Raw genomic sequence first — 19649 nt, 5'->3', positions numbered from 1 at the left:
CTGTGTTAAAAGGTTTTTTTTTGTGGGGGAGGGCATTTTTCTTCACATCACAATCATTTAAACTAATATATATATATATATATATATATATATGTCTTGCTATTGTCCAATTTTCATGCTGGATTCTAGAGCTATTTTTTGCTCCTACCTACTTCCTGTTGTTTACTGAAGAGTTTTCAGATGTCTCATTATCATCACAGACAGGATTACAACAACTGATAATACCGTTGTACACAGCTGATAACACAGGAACCACCAATCACATTTAGTGATGTCACAGCTGATCCTGCTTCTCCTCACTTTACAGTAACCTTTGCATGTGCACAGTAATAATAATTTTATAATAATAATAATAATTTTTTTTATTTATATAGCGCCAACATATTCCGCAGCACTTTACAATTAAGCGGGGACATGTACAGACAGTAAATAATACAAGTTAAGACAATTCAAACAGTGACATTAGGAGTGAGGTCCCTGCTCGCAAGCTTACAATCTACAAGGAAATGGGGGGACACAGTAGGTGAGAAGTGCTTGTTAATTCAGGTCTGGCAATTATAATAGGGATTTTCATATAAAGCTGCATGATCCGGTCATCAGCCCGTGTGTTTAAGTGCAATAGACAAGTATCAAGTGCAGTTATCATGTGCATGAAGGGTGTGGAGACAGATGAATAGTAGGGTGCAGATTCAGAATAATATTTAGTATTATACTGAATATAGTACACAGTAGGTATATTCATGAGCAGGGGGGACTTGTCAGACAAAGATTACTGTGTCTAGTCTCACCTGAGATACTCCCCCTTACTCTTGGATGGACCAGGACTGGGATCGTCTCAGTCTACTGATACCCATGAAGCTGGAAGTCATTGTCAGAAATTACCACAAAAGAAGGGGCACCAAGCATTTTAGCTATGCATTGTGCATTTATTGTAAAAGTTTTAAGCGAAGAGGTAGGATTTCTTTTAGGGGTTGTTCATCTTTGGGAACCATTTTTATTTTTTTACTTATACACATGTATTTTGGTGCTAAAAATACTACTTTTTGCAATCAGTTTTCAATAAAACTTTTGCACTGTTTGCCTTCTGTATCCTCTAGGTTACGCTAGCTACATAATGAGTTAACTAAGGATCAATCAGTGAACTCATAATGTCTGCTTTGACAGGGAGTTTCTAACACCTTTCATCCATCTTTGTCCTTAGCTCGTTTTAGCTGATCTATGATCACATGCCACAGGAAAGTTGCATGTGTGGGGAAAAAAAAGAGCCTGTTAAAGCAAAATGTTGCAAAATTTGTAAAGAAACTTAATGACAAAAATGATTTTTAGCCCCAAATACTTGCATTCAGGAAAAAAGTGTACCATAAAGAAAAGTTTTTTAATCCCTTTCTGACCTTGGGCTTAATAGTGCACCCATGGCAGACTCCCCGTTTGGTGCGGGTTTCGGCACTGAGCCCACACCTTTTCAGGCACATAACAGCTGATCAGTACAGCTGACATGTACCCGCAACAGTTGCGGTCGGAATCGTGATCCACCCACAGCTATTAACTAAGTTAAATGCCGCTGTCAATCTCTGACAGCGGCATCTAACTCACACTTACTGGAAGCATGTCACTAATAAAAAACAAGCCATGGCCATATTCATGGAAAAATAAAACAGATATGGCTCTGGGAAGAAGGGGAGAGAAAAACGAAAATTCAAAAACTGAACTACCCCTGGTCGTTAAGGGGTTAATTCCTTTGGACTCATTAATGTTAATATGTTAAATATATATATAGTATATATGCACAGTTACATTTGTAGATTTCACTTCACATTTTGAAGGGTTTTTTTTAACCATGTTTTTTTATCCAGATTCCGTATACAGCTTGTGGCCACATGGGGCTGGAATTCACTCTCATACATCATCGTAGATAATGTCACTTTTTCTGCTGACTGCTTCCATTCTGGTAAGAAGTATGGGGTTGTGACATCTGATCGTCAGGGCGTTGCTTGTGTAGTAATTGCTTGGAAATGTGTTTTTTTTAATGAGATTTCCTGCACTGGTTTGTCATGTTGAGATCCTCACATTCAGTGTGCAATCTTAATGTCTTTCCTTACAAAATCCAATATCTGATACATAGAGCTCAATAATGTAGGCATGTGTCAGCTTGTCCCTGTGTATTTTTGTATTGTGCCAGGAAGAATAGAAAGTAGTCCTGGAGAACAGAATGGATCTCATGAGTTAGACCCGTGGGAAGATGAGATTTTAAGACCTTTGTCGGAACCTATTTACACAGGTTGGTATTCATGGTTTCAGAGATATATTTTTTTCATTCTATTGACCATTTCTATTTTCTACATATTTGCTGTTAATGCCGCCATTCTCCTGAATCCAGCGTTGTTTTTCTTTTGTTCCTGTGCCTCTCCATTCCTAAGATATGGCTTCCTCTTCCTTCAATATAAGCCTACCTTTTTTATAGCCAATTGGGCGTGGTCCTCTAGAAGACTCCCAAGAAGCATAGAGGGCCACGCCCATTTTCCAAGCAGCAGCAGGAACAAACAATACATTCCCTATAAGTATTTTTTTTTAGTTAACTGGTTGTCTTTCTCAAGAAGATGTTATTAAAGAACAGATGAGGACCACACCCTCTTGGCTAACAAGACTATATTTATATAAAAATAAGCCATATCTCAGGAATGAACAGACGCAGGAACAAAACAAAAACAACACCAGATCCAGGAGAACAGTGGGATTTATGCCAGATGAAAAAATACATATTAATGTCAAGTGACAGGTCCTCTTTAATGGAAATGTGACATCAAAAATGATTTCTTGTTTAAAAAAATTTTTTGTGTTAAATTTATTTTTTTAAAAGGTTTGTTTTTTTTAAAATAAAAATTAGAAATCTTGCAATATTCACACTGGCCACTTATTTTTAGTTTTAGACCGTAACTTCCTGTTGTTACAGGTAATTTACATTTACATTAGCAGCAATGAGCAGACTTTTGTATTGAAGTGTCTAATAAACGTGTGCAAACATCAGGGAGGAGCAGCTGTGACATCACCTATTGTGATTGGTGGATCCTGTGTTATATGCTGTGTATAGAGGTGTTACCAGTCATTGTAATCCTGCCTCTGATGATAAGGAGACTGGTGAAAACTTTTCCTGACACAAAGTATGAGTCTAAGAATGACCCAGTGGCCAGTGTGAAAATTGGAAGATCACAAATTAAGTTGTTTTTTTTTTAATACAGATCGTTGTATGAGAAAAAAGTAATTTTTTTTACAAAAATAAATGTAATACATTCCCTTTAAGTATTTAAATTGAGTATTCTCAGCATCAGATACATCATAGGACTGTATCATGCCGCTTATGCTGAATTATTCTTGTTAGAAATCAGATCGCTGTGAACTCTAAGTTCCAGGGAAGAAAAATTTGACAAATGACCATCTAAAATGAAAGCCGTGGGTGTAATTCATTCCAGATATTGATCCTTAAATATCTATTAAAACACAGCCTAAACTTTGTTTCTGTTTTACACGTTCTTGACACCTAAGTGAGACGAACTCCCAGCCAGTACTAAATGACCATTAATCACTCCGGCATCATCGTGCCTTTGAATCCATCTGTAGATGCTAAATGCAGGGAAAGACACTGAAATACAGTATTGGATCTCTCTCGCAATTGTCACGACTTTCCCCAAGTGGCTGCTTGGAGTGATTGACGATTGATTGATACTTCCTGAAAAGTACGGCTCAGCGGCTATACATATAGAGATTGTATGTGGTATCTGCACAATCATGTTCCCAGGTCAATTTCACTGCACAATGAACAGCGTAAAAATATTAAACCCAAATAATAATGGTGGCATTGCAGGGGGTTTTTTTTTCACCATTTCACCAAACTTGGAATTTTTATTACCATTACATTTCATTGTTAATGGTTACACATCCATAGGGGCACAAAACTTGAACAGCCTTTAGTTGTAATAGTATACTAGGTGAGCTGTTGGTCTTGGCTTCCCCTTTAACTGCAGTTTGTTTGTGGTTTTTCTCTGATTCAGGAGTTAAAATCTGTTGGAATAATGCATATTGATCTGTATGTATTGCAACAACTACTACTATACTGTTTTATATATTGTGCATATTGTGAGATTGTTAACAAAGTTCAGTGACAAAAAAAAAAAACAGACAGGATGCCCCCTCCTTCTCTTCCCTTCTTGTTGTTGTAATGCTCCCATGCTGCAAGCCACAGCAGACACCAGACTGATCACATTTCATGCTGTAAGCTGTTCAACCTGGATATGAATAAATCTACATTCTGTGTTGCTGACTCTGGATGTTACGCTGATTAATCCGCTGCTAACAGGTTATGGGCCCAGAGTCCTAGAGTCCCAGATCCCCAAAGCACAGAGAAAAGAAAGGAAGACAGCAAAGATGGCCACCAGCAGCAGCAACTCCATGAAGTTTACAGTACCAAGTCTCACTAACCAGAATTATCAATCCTGGAAATTCAAAGTGAAAATGCTGCTAAGAGAAGGTACGTGGAAATACACACAGAAGCCTAAACCTGACCCAGTATCACAGGAGTGGATAGAGATGGATCAGAAAGCACAAAGTACCATATCACTCAGTATAGATGATGATCAGATTGTACATGTGTGTAAAAGTGAAACTGCAAGAGAAATGTGGGAGCAGCTGCAAAAGGTGCATGAGAGGATAAATTTAAGCAATAAACTTTATCTCATGAGAAAATTGTACCAGTCTAAACTACAGAATGGCCAGGATATGCAGGACTACATAACAAGCATTCTAGAGATTGTAGAACGCCTGAAAGGCATTGGGGAAGATTTGAAGGACTTTCATGTAGCCGCATTACTGCTTAGTGGTCTTCCAGAAAACTATGACACGCTTGTAACCGCACTAGATGCGCGCCCAGATGATGAGCTTACATTGGAGTATGTCAGAGGGAAGCTCATAGATGAATATAAGCGGAAGGTGTAAACAGCAGGACATGCGATGCAGAATCTGCTTTACAGACACAAAATCTAAATGATAACAGAAAGCACCTAAAAGAAACACGTGAATGTTTTGTTTGCAAGAAATCAGGACATTTGAAAGCCGACTGCAGTCTGGAAAGCTAGAATGAATCAGCTGAAAAAGCAAAGCAGTCTTCAAAGGGTTAAAAGTGCTGTGTCTGCAGAAAATGATTCTGTGAATACTGAAACTGCATTTACTGTCAGTGTAAATACATCAAAGCATGCATGGTGTATAGACTCTGGAGCAACTAGTCACATGACTAATAACAGTGACTTCTTTTCTAAGCTTAACCAAAGTAAGTCAGAGAAAGTGATTTTGGCTAATGGCCAGTACATGACTTCACAAGGTATAGGAGATGGTTATATTGATTGTCAAATCTCACCAACACAAAGCAAGAAGATCCCAGTAAAAGATGTGCTCTATGTGCCTAGTCTTGAGAGTAATTTACTATCTGTGAAGAAACTCACAAAACAAGGAAATTAAGTTACATTTAAGCATGATAGCTGCATCATCTCAAAAGAGGGCCACACACTAGCAGAAGGAAAAATCACAAATGAACTTTACCAGCTTAAATGCAAAGAGTGTGTGTACACTGCTCACGAAGAAAGGCACAATAACTGCATTCATGTATGGCATAGGCGCCTAGCACACAGAGACCCAGAAGCAATAAGGAAGTTAGTTCAAAAGCAACTAGCTGAGGACATTACAATTGATCTATGTAACCAGATAATGAAATGTACTAGCTGCATCAAAGGGAAAATGTCTAGAAAAGCTTTTCCTAAGAGAAGTACTACAAGAACAGAACAGACACTAGATTTAATACATGCAGATGTCTGTGGTCCATTGAGCACTCAGACTCCTGGGAAGAAGAGATATTTTCTCACATTTATTGATGATCATTCAAGATATACAGTTGTCCATCTGCTTCACAGCAAGAAAGAAGTTCCAGAGAAACTTGAAGTATATCTAGCTGAGGTATATAATACATTTGGGAGAATGCCAAAGATTCTACGTGCAGATAATGGGACTGAATACACAAGTAATGAGACACAGAGCATTTTAAAGGAAAATGGAATCCTATTTCAGACCACTGTACCGTACAATCCTGAGCAAAATCGTGTCGCGGAAAGAAGGAACCGAACACTCTGTGAAAGTGGAAGAAGTATGTTGTTTGATGCAAATCTGCCCACAGCATATTGGGGTGAAGCAGTCATGACAGCTTGCTATCTTCAGAACAGACTACCAGGTAAAGCTACAGAGAAAACTCCGTTTGAGCAATGGAACAGCAGAAAGCCAAAACTACATCATATAAGAATATTCGGAAGTAAAGCGCTTGTACATGTTCCCAAAGAAAGGCGAACTAAGTGGGAATCTCACGCTAAGGAAGGGATCCTGATAGGCTACAGTGAAACCCAGAAAGGTTATAGGATTCTACACCCAGAAACAAACAAGGTCACAATAAGTAGAGATGTAGTGATTGATGAGAACTTTGTGTCCCCCAAGTTTTGTGACATCACACCAGTAGTCCAGCTGAAGTCACAATTACAAGACAATAACAAGGAGGATGTAGAGGTCTGGCTGGATTCTTCAACCACTGAAGGAACAACAGAAAAATCAGGTGAATCTGAAATCAGGAGATCTTCAAGATCAAACAGAGGCGTACCAGCTAAACGTCTATCCTACATAGTCAAGACACTACCTGAATCAGAGCTGCAGTCATGGGATGAAAAGATCAGTGCTAGAACCAAGCACATTGACGTCAGACATCATCATTTACGTGATTTGATAGATTGTGGCATAATTCAGTTCGTCTATTGTGAAACTGATAAGATGGCAGCTGACATTATGACAAAGCCATTGCCACGAGCCAGGTTCCAAGAATTGAGGACCACACTGGGACTAAGAGGATAAGTAGTTGTTGAGTGGGGGTGTTGGAATAATGCATATTGATCTGTATGTATTGCAACAACTACTACTGTACTGTTTTATATATTGTGCATATTGTGAGATTGTTAACAAAGGTCAGTGACAAAAAAAAAAAAAACAGACAGGATGCCCCCTCCTCCTCTTCCCTTCTTGTTGTTGTAATGCTCCCATGCTGCAAGCTACAGCAGATACCAGACTGATCACATTTCATGCTGTAAGCTGTTCAACCTGGATATGAATAAATCTACATTCTGTGTTGCTGACTCTGGATGTTACGCTGATTAATCCGCTGCTAACAAAATCTCATGAGTAACACTTCCAGGCTTCTTTCTTTCTGCCCTTCAGAAAGACGCCACCTACCTGGACTCTTTTTTTTTTCTTATTTTTTTATCTTTTTTTTATTTTTTTTTCAGACTACCTCTCACCTTTTCTACCTGGACTCTTAACGTAGGGCACTTCTGATCCAACCTACTCATCTGTGCACAATTCAGGTGCCACATGTAGTTGACAATGTGTCAAAGTTCCCCACGACACTGGGACCGTCCTCACTAGAAGTCATGCTCAGTAATCTCCAGTAACCAGGTATTGAGGCTAATTCTTAAAACACAATATTACACTACTATAATCATCACTTGACATTGCCTGGAGATTACTGTAACCACTACTTAACATTGCCCAAAGCCTACTGTAACCACCGCTTAACATTGCCAGGACACTACTGTAATCACCGGTTACCATTGCCCCTAGAATACTGTAACCACTACTTAACAATGTCCAGAGACAACTGTAACCACCACTTAACATTACACAGATACTACTATAACCACCGCTTCTCATTGCCCATAGACTACTGTAACCACCGCATAACAATGCACAGAGATTACTGTAACCATCACTTAACATTGCCAGAGATTACTGTAACCACCGCTTAACATTGCCCGGAGACTACTATAATCGCCACTTAACTTTGCCCAGAGATTACTGTAACCACCCCTTTACATTGACGGAGACCACTGTAACCACCAGTTAACATTACCCAGAGACTATTTTAACCACCACACAACAATGCTCAGACTACTGTAACTCCCAGTTTAAATTGCCCGGAGACTACTATAGTCACCACTTAACATTGCCCAGAGATTACTGTATCCACCGCTTTACAGTGCCGGAGACTACTGTAAAAACCCTTTTACATTGCCAGAGACTACTGTAACCACCCCTTTACATAGCCAGAGATTACTGTAACCACCACCCCTTTATTTTGCCAGTGATTACTGTAACCATCCCTTTACTTTGCTGGAGACTACTGTAACCACCCCTTTACTTTACCGGAGACTACTGTAACCACCGCATTACATTTCTGGAGGCTACTGTAACCACTCTTTTATATTGACAGATTACTGTAACCATCCCTTTACTTTGCCGGAGACTACTGTAACCAACTCTTTATATTGCCAGAGAATACTGTAACAACCCCTTTACTTTGTCAGATACTACTGTAGCCACACCTTTACTTTGCCGGAGACTACTGTAACCACCCCTTTACATCACCAGAGACTACTGTATCCACCGCTTTACTTTGCTGGAGACTACTGTAATCACAACTTAACATTGCCTGGAGACTTAAAAAGGATCTGTCACTTGCTATAAATGTAAGTTTTGTTGTTTTTTTTAACCTGGCGTAAATTCTGCTGATCTCGTAATTCTCATTGGTTACTGCGTCTCTATATTCCTGACACTTGACCTCATCTTCCCTGTATGTAAATATAGTCTTTTTAGCTATGTGTGCATGGTCCTCAAATCTCCTCTATGGAAAGCTTTATAAACCAAAGGAAAAAATTTAAAAAACCTGCTTTGCTAATCTATGGAAATCTTGTTGAGATCTGCGATCAGTTGTCTTAAAAAAATGTATACAAGGATTCTTTTTGTTCCTGCACATCTCTGTTCCTGAGATATGGCTTCCTCTTCCCTGTATGTAAATAGTTTTAGCCAATTTGTCGTGGTGCTCAGGAAGATGCCCACAGAGAACTGTTGAGGGCCATTTCCACTTGGCTAACAAGACTAGACTTAAATATTAGGAAAAGGGCTTCCCAGACCATATCTCAGGAATGGAACAAAAGAAAAACAACGTCAAGTTCAGAAGAACTTCTGGTAAAAAATAGGTATACAGTATATTTATTTCAAGAAGTGGTTCCTCTTTAAAGGGGAAGTCACCACTCACAGGTATCAGTAAGAATCAGTTTAAATACACCATTCAGATAGAAGCAGTCAGCACCACATTAAGCATTTTGATAAGAAAGTCTGAACTGGCAAGATGGAAGGTGGTCTTCAGATTTCATGTGATCATAGCTCTCGAGATGATAAGAAATATTTATAAAACTAACACTTTTACATTCATTTATATAAGTAACTTTCCTTTTTCCTGTCTTCGCACAGAAGATGAAGAATTGTATTGGAAATTTTCAACATGTGGCGCCAGTGGACCTACTGGGCCAACACAAGCGCAATGTAACAATGCATACCGCAACACCAACATATCCGTGGTTGTTGGAAAAGACGGTCCTCTTAAAGGGGTCCAGATGTGGAGAGTGCCGTTTACCAAAGTGTACACGTGAGTAGAGACCCTACATCGATGATGTACGACTGAACAGGTCTGCCTGTCTACAAGCTGACCATATGGCTGCTTTTACCTCTTTTAATGCGTTTCTATTAATTCTTCTGTATACTGTGGAAAATGCTCTCAAGCTAAGAATTGGAGAACAGGTGTGAAATATTTGCCTTGTGTGTCACGTACCAGATGATCTTACAGTGATTCGAAACAGGCGAGATACGGTCTGAGCTCTATAGCTTGAACTGAGCCTTCTTTGCAGTGTTTATGCAGATACAAATTTTCAAAATTGCACAAATTCCTAGTTTCATGCTCTTTGAAATGACTTTGTGGTTGAAAGTTCCTCCTTAATCCAGGGCCATGTTGCCCTACCATTAGATAAAGGTGTAACCATGACCTGCATTAATACGTACACATACTGGGCAAAAAATGTACACCCCTTATCTACAGACATGCACAGATGAACCGTCACAACCAAACGGTGGCTGGCTCTGGATGCTATTACTACATATCACAAACAGCTGGTGCTGGAACATCTGCTATATTTTAGGTAATTCAAGGAAAAGTCAGTGATCCTGCACATATTCTATCTCTGCTAAATATATTGCCTCAGAGCAGACACATAAAAAGATAGTTGAGTGTAGATGAAAGCGGGAGCAGTGCGCTCTTAAGGTTTTTTTTTAACCATAAAATAAAACATCTCTACAGCAATTTAGATGTAAAGAATTGATTTTTATTTGATGAAATTACTAAAATAAAATCTTCCCCATGTGAATAAACTCCTGTAAGAACATACAGAACTTGTTCTATCTATTTCAAGACCTCAGGGGTGGGTCATGACACAAGGACTCTCTCTTTGGTGTTTATAAATCTGTATTATGCTCCACCCCTGAAGATTATGCACTAGTTGCTTTACCCCTGAGGATCATGCACCAGTTGCTCCACCCCTGAGGATCCTGTAATAGGCATAAAACTTTAGTATCATTTTTTACTGAAGTGTTGCTTTTCTCATTTTGGATAAGAATCATAGATTAAAAAGAGGAGGATGAGGTTCTGTACATATATCATTGGTATATTATAATATTAATATGTATATGTTATGAGAATTAATATCCAAATTTTAGGTGCAAAGAGTATTATAATCAGTGGCTCCCTGCTACAAGGCTTGAAGTGCTCATCAGTCTCTAAATAGTGTAAATGAACAAGTTTCAGAATTAACTTCAGATGATGTAATAGAGACTGCGTTGATATTATTTTGATGAAAAGGCAGCAGGGCGCCTGCAATCTATGATTGATGTCTTAACTTGTCATGCATGCTTATGCTTGATGACAAATGAAAATGTTAAAAATGAGATATTCCAGTCCTGGTAGTCATTCATCATGTGGAGCATGATTCTCAGGGCAATGAGAAATGAAAAAAACTTTATGAAGCTATAAATAGTACTAAAGTGTAATATTGAACCTAGAGAAGACTGCAGTCACGTCACTTCATGGGATAGACCAGATCCAGTTGGTTTCTGAAGTTTACCTATGACCCACCCACATTTCTCTACTATATACATTGTCAACTTCTAGTGCTGCAGAAGCATTTGTTAGAGATGGGTCAGTGCTGCCTCTCCACCTCTGCATCCAGTCTTTGCTGACTTGCCTACAGTGTTGACCTCATGACTACAGCAAGTGACCACTGCAGGCAATCACTGAGCTCAACAGTGACGCAGTGTCACATCACAAGACTACCAGTGAATGACTGCAGCAGTCACAAGCTGTCACGGTGTTGTCACTGTTGCAGCCATGTCAACAAAGATCAGGAGCAGCAGCAGAGAGGCAGTGCTTGAGTAGTATGAGGTAAGTAAAGCCGATTCTGTTATTTTTAATAGAGCCCTTGAAGTAAAAAAAAAACCAAAACGGTATATTATATATAAAAACAACAGTTGCACAATATTGGAGAAATACATTTTAAGATTCTTTATTTCAAAAATATTTGTGTTTTTCTTATGCAATAAGAAAAAAAAAACAAAAAACAATTACGGTATATGGCCAAAATGGTGATGTGGAAACGCCATATTTGTCATGAAAGGCAAATAAAATATTTTAATAACCTAAAAATTTAAGTTATATGTGTCTTAGGCTAGGTTCATACTACGTTAAAGCAGCCCATTCAACGCATAGCGTTGACGAGCTGCGTTAACTCTATAGCATATCGCGATCGCGTAATGCTAAACCGCTAGCGCAGATGATGCAGCGGTACATGACGGCACAACGCTATGGCATGCGATTATGGCATGCATTGGCGATGCGCCCCGATAATGGGGGTTAATGGTAGCATTAACGGATTGCGTTACACCGCATTATGCCATGGTGTAACGCAATCCGTTAAACGGACTGCCTTAACGCAGTGTGACCCCAGCCTTACCAATATATACAAAAAGTCAGAAGAATATTGTCACATCTACACTAGGACTTTGTCCTGTGACATCTGCTTCTGTCGCTAGTTGCCAATGTATTTATTCTGTGGGCGGCACTGGTGAAAGAAGATACATTGGAACCAGAGGGTCTGGACAGCGCAGGCTCTGTCCAGCCACTAAGTGTAGGGTTGCTGGGACCTGACAGTCTCACAGTATGGTGTGCTATCCAGCTGGAATTATCAACTCGCTGCTCCTGCCAATTGGAAAGTACTACACCTTACTTAAACTTCCAGCTTACAGCAGGTAGCTGCCAGATAGAACTAAAAGGAACATAAGGCTATGTCTGTTCAGTGTGTAGTGTTTTGTTCCCTGTTTTGACCTCAGCTTGTTTTACTGACTATTCTTGCATCTGCTGATTTTGTACCTTTTTTGTACTTTTTCTGCCTTCTTGATTCTGACCCGGCTACCTGACCACTCCTGCCAGCCAGCACCACGCAACACCAACTTATACCGTGGCTCCAGCCCAGGGCTTCTGTTTAAGTCTAGATCCCTTTACAGGGTTTAAAAGGGGAAGGCCAGGGCAAACCCCTGGGATCTGGTTAGGGAAGTGCGCACTAAGCCTTTCCGCAGCAGTTAATTTCGAGCTGCCGATGACCATTGACAGAGCCTCATTACAGATGTTCTCATTAAGGCCCAGAATGTTTTCAGGGAGAAGGGATTAAAGGAAACTTTTCATCACATACCAACCCCAAAACACAATACATGTCTGTGTAGCATGGGTACATACTATTAATTTCCCAAGAGTTGCCCTACCACAGAGAAATGGACTTTGGAAGCAATCTGCAAATGAGGCTGAAAGTGCATTGGGGCGTGATGATGTATCTACACTGCCTTGGCCCACACCTTGCACTGCCATCCTGTACATGATGGATACTTAGGTAGTGCTGCCACATCAGTGCTCTTTTCCTAAAATCTTGCACATGCTCCTTCCGCTTTGCTATCGCACCTCCAAGGAGTTTCCCAAAATGCCATTGCCAAGATGGGTAACTAGTGTGTAGGTGTGATAACAAAGTGGAAGGAGTATGCGTAAGATTCCAGGTGCAGAGCATTGACACAGCAGCGCTACCTAAGTGTCCATCATTTAGAGGAGAGCGGTACTAGGCAGGCAAAGGAGCAGTGGGCTGCGGCAATGGGAATGCATCATCACGACCCAATTCACTTCTAGCCTCATTTGCATATTGTTATAAAAGCTGATTTCTCTGCAGTAGAGCAATGATCTGCAGAAATCAAGATAGGCATTGATGTATTTCAATAAGCTACATGGACATGCATTCGGTTTTGGTGGAGGGGGAGTGATGACAGGTTCCATTAAGTAAAAGAAAATTATGCAGTTTTCACTTAATTGGAAATGTTTTGCAGCTCAGTGAAGTTGCAATCTCACATGGTTGCACTCTTTTTTTAGGATATCTGCTTACGGTGCAGCAGGAGGGAAAGGAGCCAAGAACCACAACAAACGTTCTCATGGAATCTTCATGTCCGGAGTGTTCCACCTGCAGAAAGACGAGCTGCTCTATATCCTGGTTGGCCAGCAAGGAGAAGATGCTTGCCCAGGGGTGAATATACATTTACGAGGGTAATAGGTGGAATATGCCGACAGCCTGAAGGAACCGCTAGAACAGAGGTTCTCCATACCTATTATTAGACCTGCCATTCAATATTAAGACCTGTCTGGCACCAGATCAGTTTTGTTTGTCGAGATGAATGGTAAAATGAAAAAGCTCCATCCATCAATTCATTAACCGAACAAAAATTCTTGTCAACAGCAAATGACAATGGGGTAAAAATGAAAAATTAAATTTGCTTTGCATTTTATGATCCAAATTACTGAAATTAGGGTTTTGGAGGCCGATAATAAATCTGGAGTAAGGCATGTGCCAAGTTTCTGGAGCAAATTGTGCCTCAATCCTGCTATTTTTGACTCTGTAAATCTCCCTAAAAATATCCAATTACTCATGTTTTGGAGATCCATTTATTTTGGCAACGTGGTGGCTCAGAAGTTAGCATTGTCATCTTGCAGGGTCTTGAGTTCCAATCTGATCTAGGACAATATCTCTATGGGGTTTGCATTTTGGTTTTCCCCAAATGTAATTGACCTTTGTGTGCGTTTCAGTGTAAGGCCAGGGTCACACTTGTGAGAAACTCGCATGAGTCTTGTGTCTCAATACCTGGGACTGCCGCCGGCACTCGGACCGGAGCGCTCAGCTACATAGAAAGACATACAGCCGCACACTGCAGTCCCGAGTGCCGGCGGCAGTGCCGGGTATTGAGACGCAAGACTCGTGCGAGTTTCTCACAAGTGTGACTCCGGCCTAAAGGAAAGGATTGAGAGCCATGAGTGGGGCAGAGACAATGCTGCGTTATATAGTGGTACTATTTAAGTGGCAGGTAAAGTAATATTAATCACTTTCAATGTCCTAGAAAAATAACAAGACCCAAGAAATCTGTGTAGGAGAGTCGGCCATTATTGAGGATGAGTACAGAGAAAAAGAATCACTTTCAGACTGGGCTGGAGGAGGAGGCGGTGGCGGGGGTGCTACTTATATATTTAAGGTACTATATCAAATTTGTATATATATATATATATATATTGTGACGTGGCTAAGGGTTGTATAGTCGATGGGAGGTATGTGTCTCAGAGATGGCTTGTCTCTATGATGTATGACGAGTGTTTTCTTTAGTGCACATAAGCACTAAAGGATGTTACTATACTTATATATGTGTTCAAGGACCTGTAGTGATGTCACAGTCACGTGACTAGGCAGCTGGTGGGTTCGTGGGTGTGGCTATACCTTTATAATGTAGACTACTACTGAAACACAGGGCTGTATGTGGGGAGGGGGAAGCCTCCTGTGTGTTCTGGCTCCAGGACTGAGCCTAAAGGACTGGACATTTGCTCTGTGTTTTGTCTGAGCTAAAGGCTATTTCTTTTGTTCTCTTTTGTTTTGTGGGTTTGTGATGCAATAAACCCCATGAACTTTCAAAGGAACGTGCCTCCTGATTGCCAGCTGTTGCACCTAAGCGAGTACAATCCCTACAATATATATATATATATATATATATATATATGTATATATAGTAGTGCAGCGGTAGCACCATACGCAGTGATGAGGCAGTGACCCACAAAGTTAAAACATAACAGTCTCTTTAAGGTGTTATCTTCATACAGAAAGGTTCCAATCCACACAATCACATATAAAGTCAGTGCATATTATCAGTGTTCAATTCACACCATTTCATAGCACTACATAAAACACGGTTTTGTATCACTGTCCCTAAACATGCCGGGGACAGTTTCCACAGGCGACTGCACGACATGCCAATGTGTCTCACTTACAGCCTCTTTTAGTCTCTTTACTCACGCACACAGCCGTACACAGTACTTGATATCCGCCGCATCGCAGCCTGGCACCATATCCATCTGTTTGCATCCATTACACATGCCAGTCTTTCTTCAGGCACAGGAACTGTCTACCTCCTGGCACAAGACATCCACCTCCAATATCAGTCACCATGGACAGCAGAACGTAAGCTATGGGTTGCCAGGCCTCACTCTTGCCCTGACACTGACACACCCACACCCTCTACTGCAGGGCTTTTAACAAACACACCTGTGGCCTCAAGCCACATGGAAAACCTGGGCCTGGAGTGAAACGGACTGCACAAACTACTCTCCTGAAGTCTGCTTCACACACAACATCCAGAGCAAGTTTTCCTTACATCCGCCTTGGACACTAACATGTCCAAGGCTAGCATTTCATTTATCTTTCAATCTGCATTGCAGCTACCATTATGCCAGTGACTGCCATGGACACCTATGGCCTTCATACACCTCCGTGCATATCCTGAGGAGACTACACAGCGACTCCTACCTGTGACATCGGTCACTGCTTCACCATTGCAATCCCAGCTACACCTGTGACCGAAATGCATTCCCATAGCGTCAATACCCCTCCGTGCATGTCCTGGGGAGATCACACAGCACCCCATAGCTGTAACAGGGGTCACTGCCTCACAAATATACACACAAGTTTTAAAGGGGTTGTCCAGTCATGACTTATTGATCGGTGGGGGTCCTACCACCGGGACTCGCACCGATTGGCAAAATGGGGACCTTTAATCCCCGCTAGAATGGAGCATGTCACATGCCATACATCTTCTCTATTTATTCTCTATGTGGCTGTCGTAAAAAATTGAGTGAGGCACTCAGCAGCCCTACAGGGAATGAATGGAGTGGAGCAGAGGTCAGACATGTGCACTGCCACTTCATTCTAACAGGGTTAAAAGCTTCTATTTTTGCTTTGTCAGTGCAAAGGTCAGACACGTACTGATCAGTAAGTTATCACCACTAGTGATGAGCGAGCGTGCTGAGATAAGGTGTGTTATCTGAGTATGCTTGGGTGCGAACCGAGCGTCTTCGGCGTGCTCAGATACAATGTGTAAGTCCCTGCGGCTCCATGTCTCGTGGCTGTTCGGCAGCCACAACCCATGCAGTGATTGACTAACAAACAGGAAATCATTGCATGTGTTGCCACTGTCGAAGAGCCATGAGACATGCAGCCGCGGGGACTCAAACATGGTATATGAGCATGCCAAAGACACTCGGTTAGCACCAAGCATGCTCAGATAACACCTTATCCCAGCACGTTCGCTCATCATTACTAGTAACTTATTTTTACTGGAGAACCCCTTTAATGTGTAGCTACACAGCTATTGTAAAGCCAAACACTTTTAATGGAAGTCTGTTGAGTTTGTGCATGGTGGCCATATGAGGAGTTTGCTTGCTAAGACATTTTATTGAATTTCCTCCATTTATGTTGTTTTTTTTCCATTACAGGAAGTAAATGGGGTGTTTATACCATTACTGATCGGTGCAGGCGGAGGGGGTAAAGCTTACTTAGAAGATCCAGAGGATTCATCAGACTTTGAACAACTAGAGACATTTGAAACAGACATGACAGTCCTTGGGCTGAATGGAAAAAGTGAAGCAGCAGGTACTGGAAAACCGTGATCAATTACAAAACAGTGTGCTAGTAGCTTTATTATATTAGTAAAAGACCACAAATTCGCATTTGACATCTCATTTGGGCTTCATTACTTACCGTAATCATTTTATTCTTTGAACTGAAATCTATAATTCTGTACTGATTAAAGAGAAGCCATGATCGGAAAAAATTACCCATTTTTTAAATCAGATTTTTGTGTTATTTGCATTTTTTTCTTATTTTTGACAATATTTTTTTTCTGCATCAGACTCTTTATTAAAAAATAATAAGTGAAATTCTTGCAATTTTCACACTGGCCACTGGGACTTTTTAAGACTCTAACTTCCTGTTGTTTCAGGAAACAATATATGTACATTAGCCACAATGGTCAGATCCTGACACTATCTATCGTAGGGAAGCATCTAATGAGCGTATTCAAAGGTCATTGTGAAGGAAGTGGGAGCAAAGTGAACTGTGACATCGCCTTTTGTGATTGATGGATCCTCTGTTATCAGCTGTGTATAGGTATTAACAGTTATTGTATTCCTGCCTCTGCTGATAAGGAGTCCACTGAAAACTCTTCCTAAAAGAACAGAAAATATGAGCGTAAAAAACTTCAGTGGCCAGTGCGAAAATTGCAAGATTACAAATTTTGCTGTTTTTTTTTTTTTTTTTTTTTTTAAATACATGTAACACAAAATCTGACTGAAACATTACGGCATTTTCTGATGACAGCTTCTACTTAGGTTGATATATTTTTACAGCAGTCAGAGCTCTGCATACTTAGTGGGGATAACCTGTATAGACCTTGAGCAATATGATAACATTTTATTTGTGTGCAGTCACCACTAGAGGGAGCCTAGGATCTCACTGCATACAGCTTATACATTGAACTCAACAATAACACAGTATACAGGAAGCTCCTGAGCTTCCCCTAGTGGTGACTGCTGGCAGCCAGCAAATTATCTCTCAATTTTGTCCATGTAGAGGATTTTAAGTGCTGTATCAGAAAAAAACTGAACTCTTTCCACCAAAAGTACATATTAGAATATTGATCAATACATAGTTTTGGATCTAAAATCATCTCAATGTTAAAAAGTGAAGATTCACTGGAAGCAGACTGTTCTGTCCTCACTAGATGAAGCAGAATTCATGTAGCTTATACAGGCAGCTAAACCGCTATACCGGGGTCCAATAAGGAGACTGTAGGTTGAATCTGTGCTTTATTGAACGTGATGATATATTGGCGCGGTGAAACTACAATACAAGCATATATACATACAGTCAATACTGGGTTCATCAGGGATTCATATATACATATTACATCATCTGCACTAATAGCTAACCAGGGGAGAACTAACTAAGCAGGCTAGTATGAGACAGGAATTGGAAACAAGAAACATAAATACATACCAGCGATGCTGTCACAAGGGGAGAAGAGAAATGAGATGCTTCCTGAATGCAGGCAGAAGGCTGAACTAACCATAATCCTTTGCAGCAGGCTACCAGGATGCATTGCAACCTTACCAGAATGCACTGCAAATGGAGGGAAATAGCAAAGTGAAAGTAAAACACACAATAACACTGCGGTTATGACTCTGGTCACTAGACTGAGCCAGAAAACACTGTAAACATTAACAAGCAGATAATCAGGGATTATGAATTAAATGTCGGAGACAGAACACAGACCTCTCCACCCTCTCATCAACATTTATTGAACAGAATTGCTGACATTCGTAGGATGGAATATATGACAACCTTGATGGGAGCGAGAGTGGACAGATTTGACATTGTTTGGGTTCCTTGGGACTGTTATTGGCCTCAGAATGGCGCCTAAGTTTCTTATCTCTTCTTACTACTATCGGACCTGTGCTTCCCCCCCCCCATCCTATCTTGTGTCCGTGTTGTCTTCTTATATGTAGTTAAATTATTAAATATTATTTGGTAGATTGATGATTGGTGCTAGTTTACCGTGCTAAATATAACTTTATTAGAAAACTTAATTAGAATGCCTAGCTGAATTGTAGTATTTACTGTATCGATCTTTAAATTTCTACAAATTGTCCTTTGGAAAATGTTTCTGAATGTAATTGTTTGAATTTTTGAATTCTTATTTACAATTGTTCTGAAAAATTTAATAAAAATTTACAGTTTACAAAAAAAAAGGTGAAGATTCACATTATCTACCCAATGATGAAAAGCCATTCTTCCATTGAGATTCATTTTTTGTGTTCACACATTTGTATTATTTTTTAGTAGTTGTAGACATTCAGCTCATAAATATTGGAAGTGACAAGCGCTTAATATAAAGCATAAATTTTCTGCAGATGTTATACAGAGTGCGTTTAATTTAATATACGTACATCTGGGTTACAGCACGTTTCTGTTCCACTGCATGGAAAGAGGATGTTACACAAAAGATATTGTTAAAGGGCTGCTGGCTGCCAGTTTGACCCCCGCAAACTATACATCTCCATGTGCTAATCATACTGGTAATATAACCGAGAAAATCAGATTTTAAGGACTCATATGCCATAGGCTAATGAGAAGTTGTCTACCTTTGGGGCCTTTTTTTTGTTTACTTAAATGCATGTATTTTTGGCTAAAATTAAATTTTTGCTATTTGGTTCCATTAAAACATTTGCA

At 40.2% G+C, this 19649-nt stretch overlaps 1 protein-coding gene across 1 annotated transcript in view; it reads left to right on the top strand.

The window, feature by feature from the left end:
• The window catches only part of LTK (leukocyte receptor tyrosine kinase), a 273250-nt gene that overhangs the window by 223305 nt on the left and 30296 nt on the right, over positions 1-19649 (top strand). The window contains exons 10-15 of the mRNA XM_073586357.1: positions 1854-1948; positions 2180-2278; positions 9385-9559; positions 13424-13574; positions 14440-14571; positions 16856-17012. Coding sequence (XP_073442458.1) covers positions 1854-1948; positions 2180-2278; positions 9385-9559; positions 13424-13574; positions 14440-14571; positions 16856-17012 — 809 coding nt within the window. The remainder of the gene's footprint in view (positions 1-1853; positions 1949-2179; positions 2279-9384; positions 9560-13423; positions 13575-14439; positions 14572-16855; positions 17013-19649) is intronic.

The sequence above is a fragment of the Dendrobates tinctorius genome, unplaced genomic scaffold (assembly GCF_039654945.1).
Source record: "Dendrobates tinctorius isolate UK_male_01 unplaced genomic scaffold, ASM3965494v1 ptg000010l, whole genome shotgun sequence".
Classification (NCBI taxonomy): domain Eukaryota; kingdom Metazoa; phylum Chordata; class Amphibia; order Anura; family Dendrobatidae; genus Dendrobates; species Dendrobates tinctorius.
Note: the sequence above shows the minus strand (reverse complement) of the source record. Positions and strands in the feature narration are given on the sequence as shown.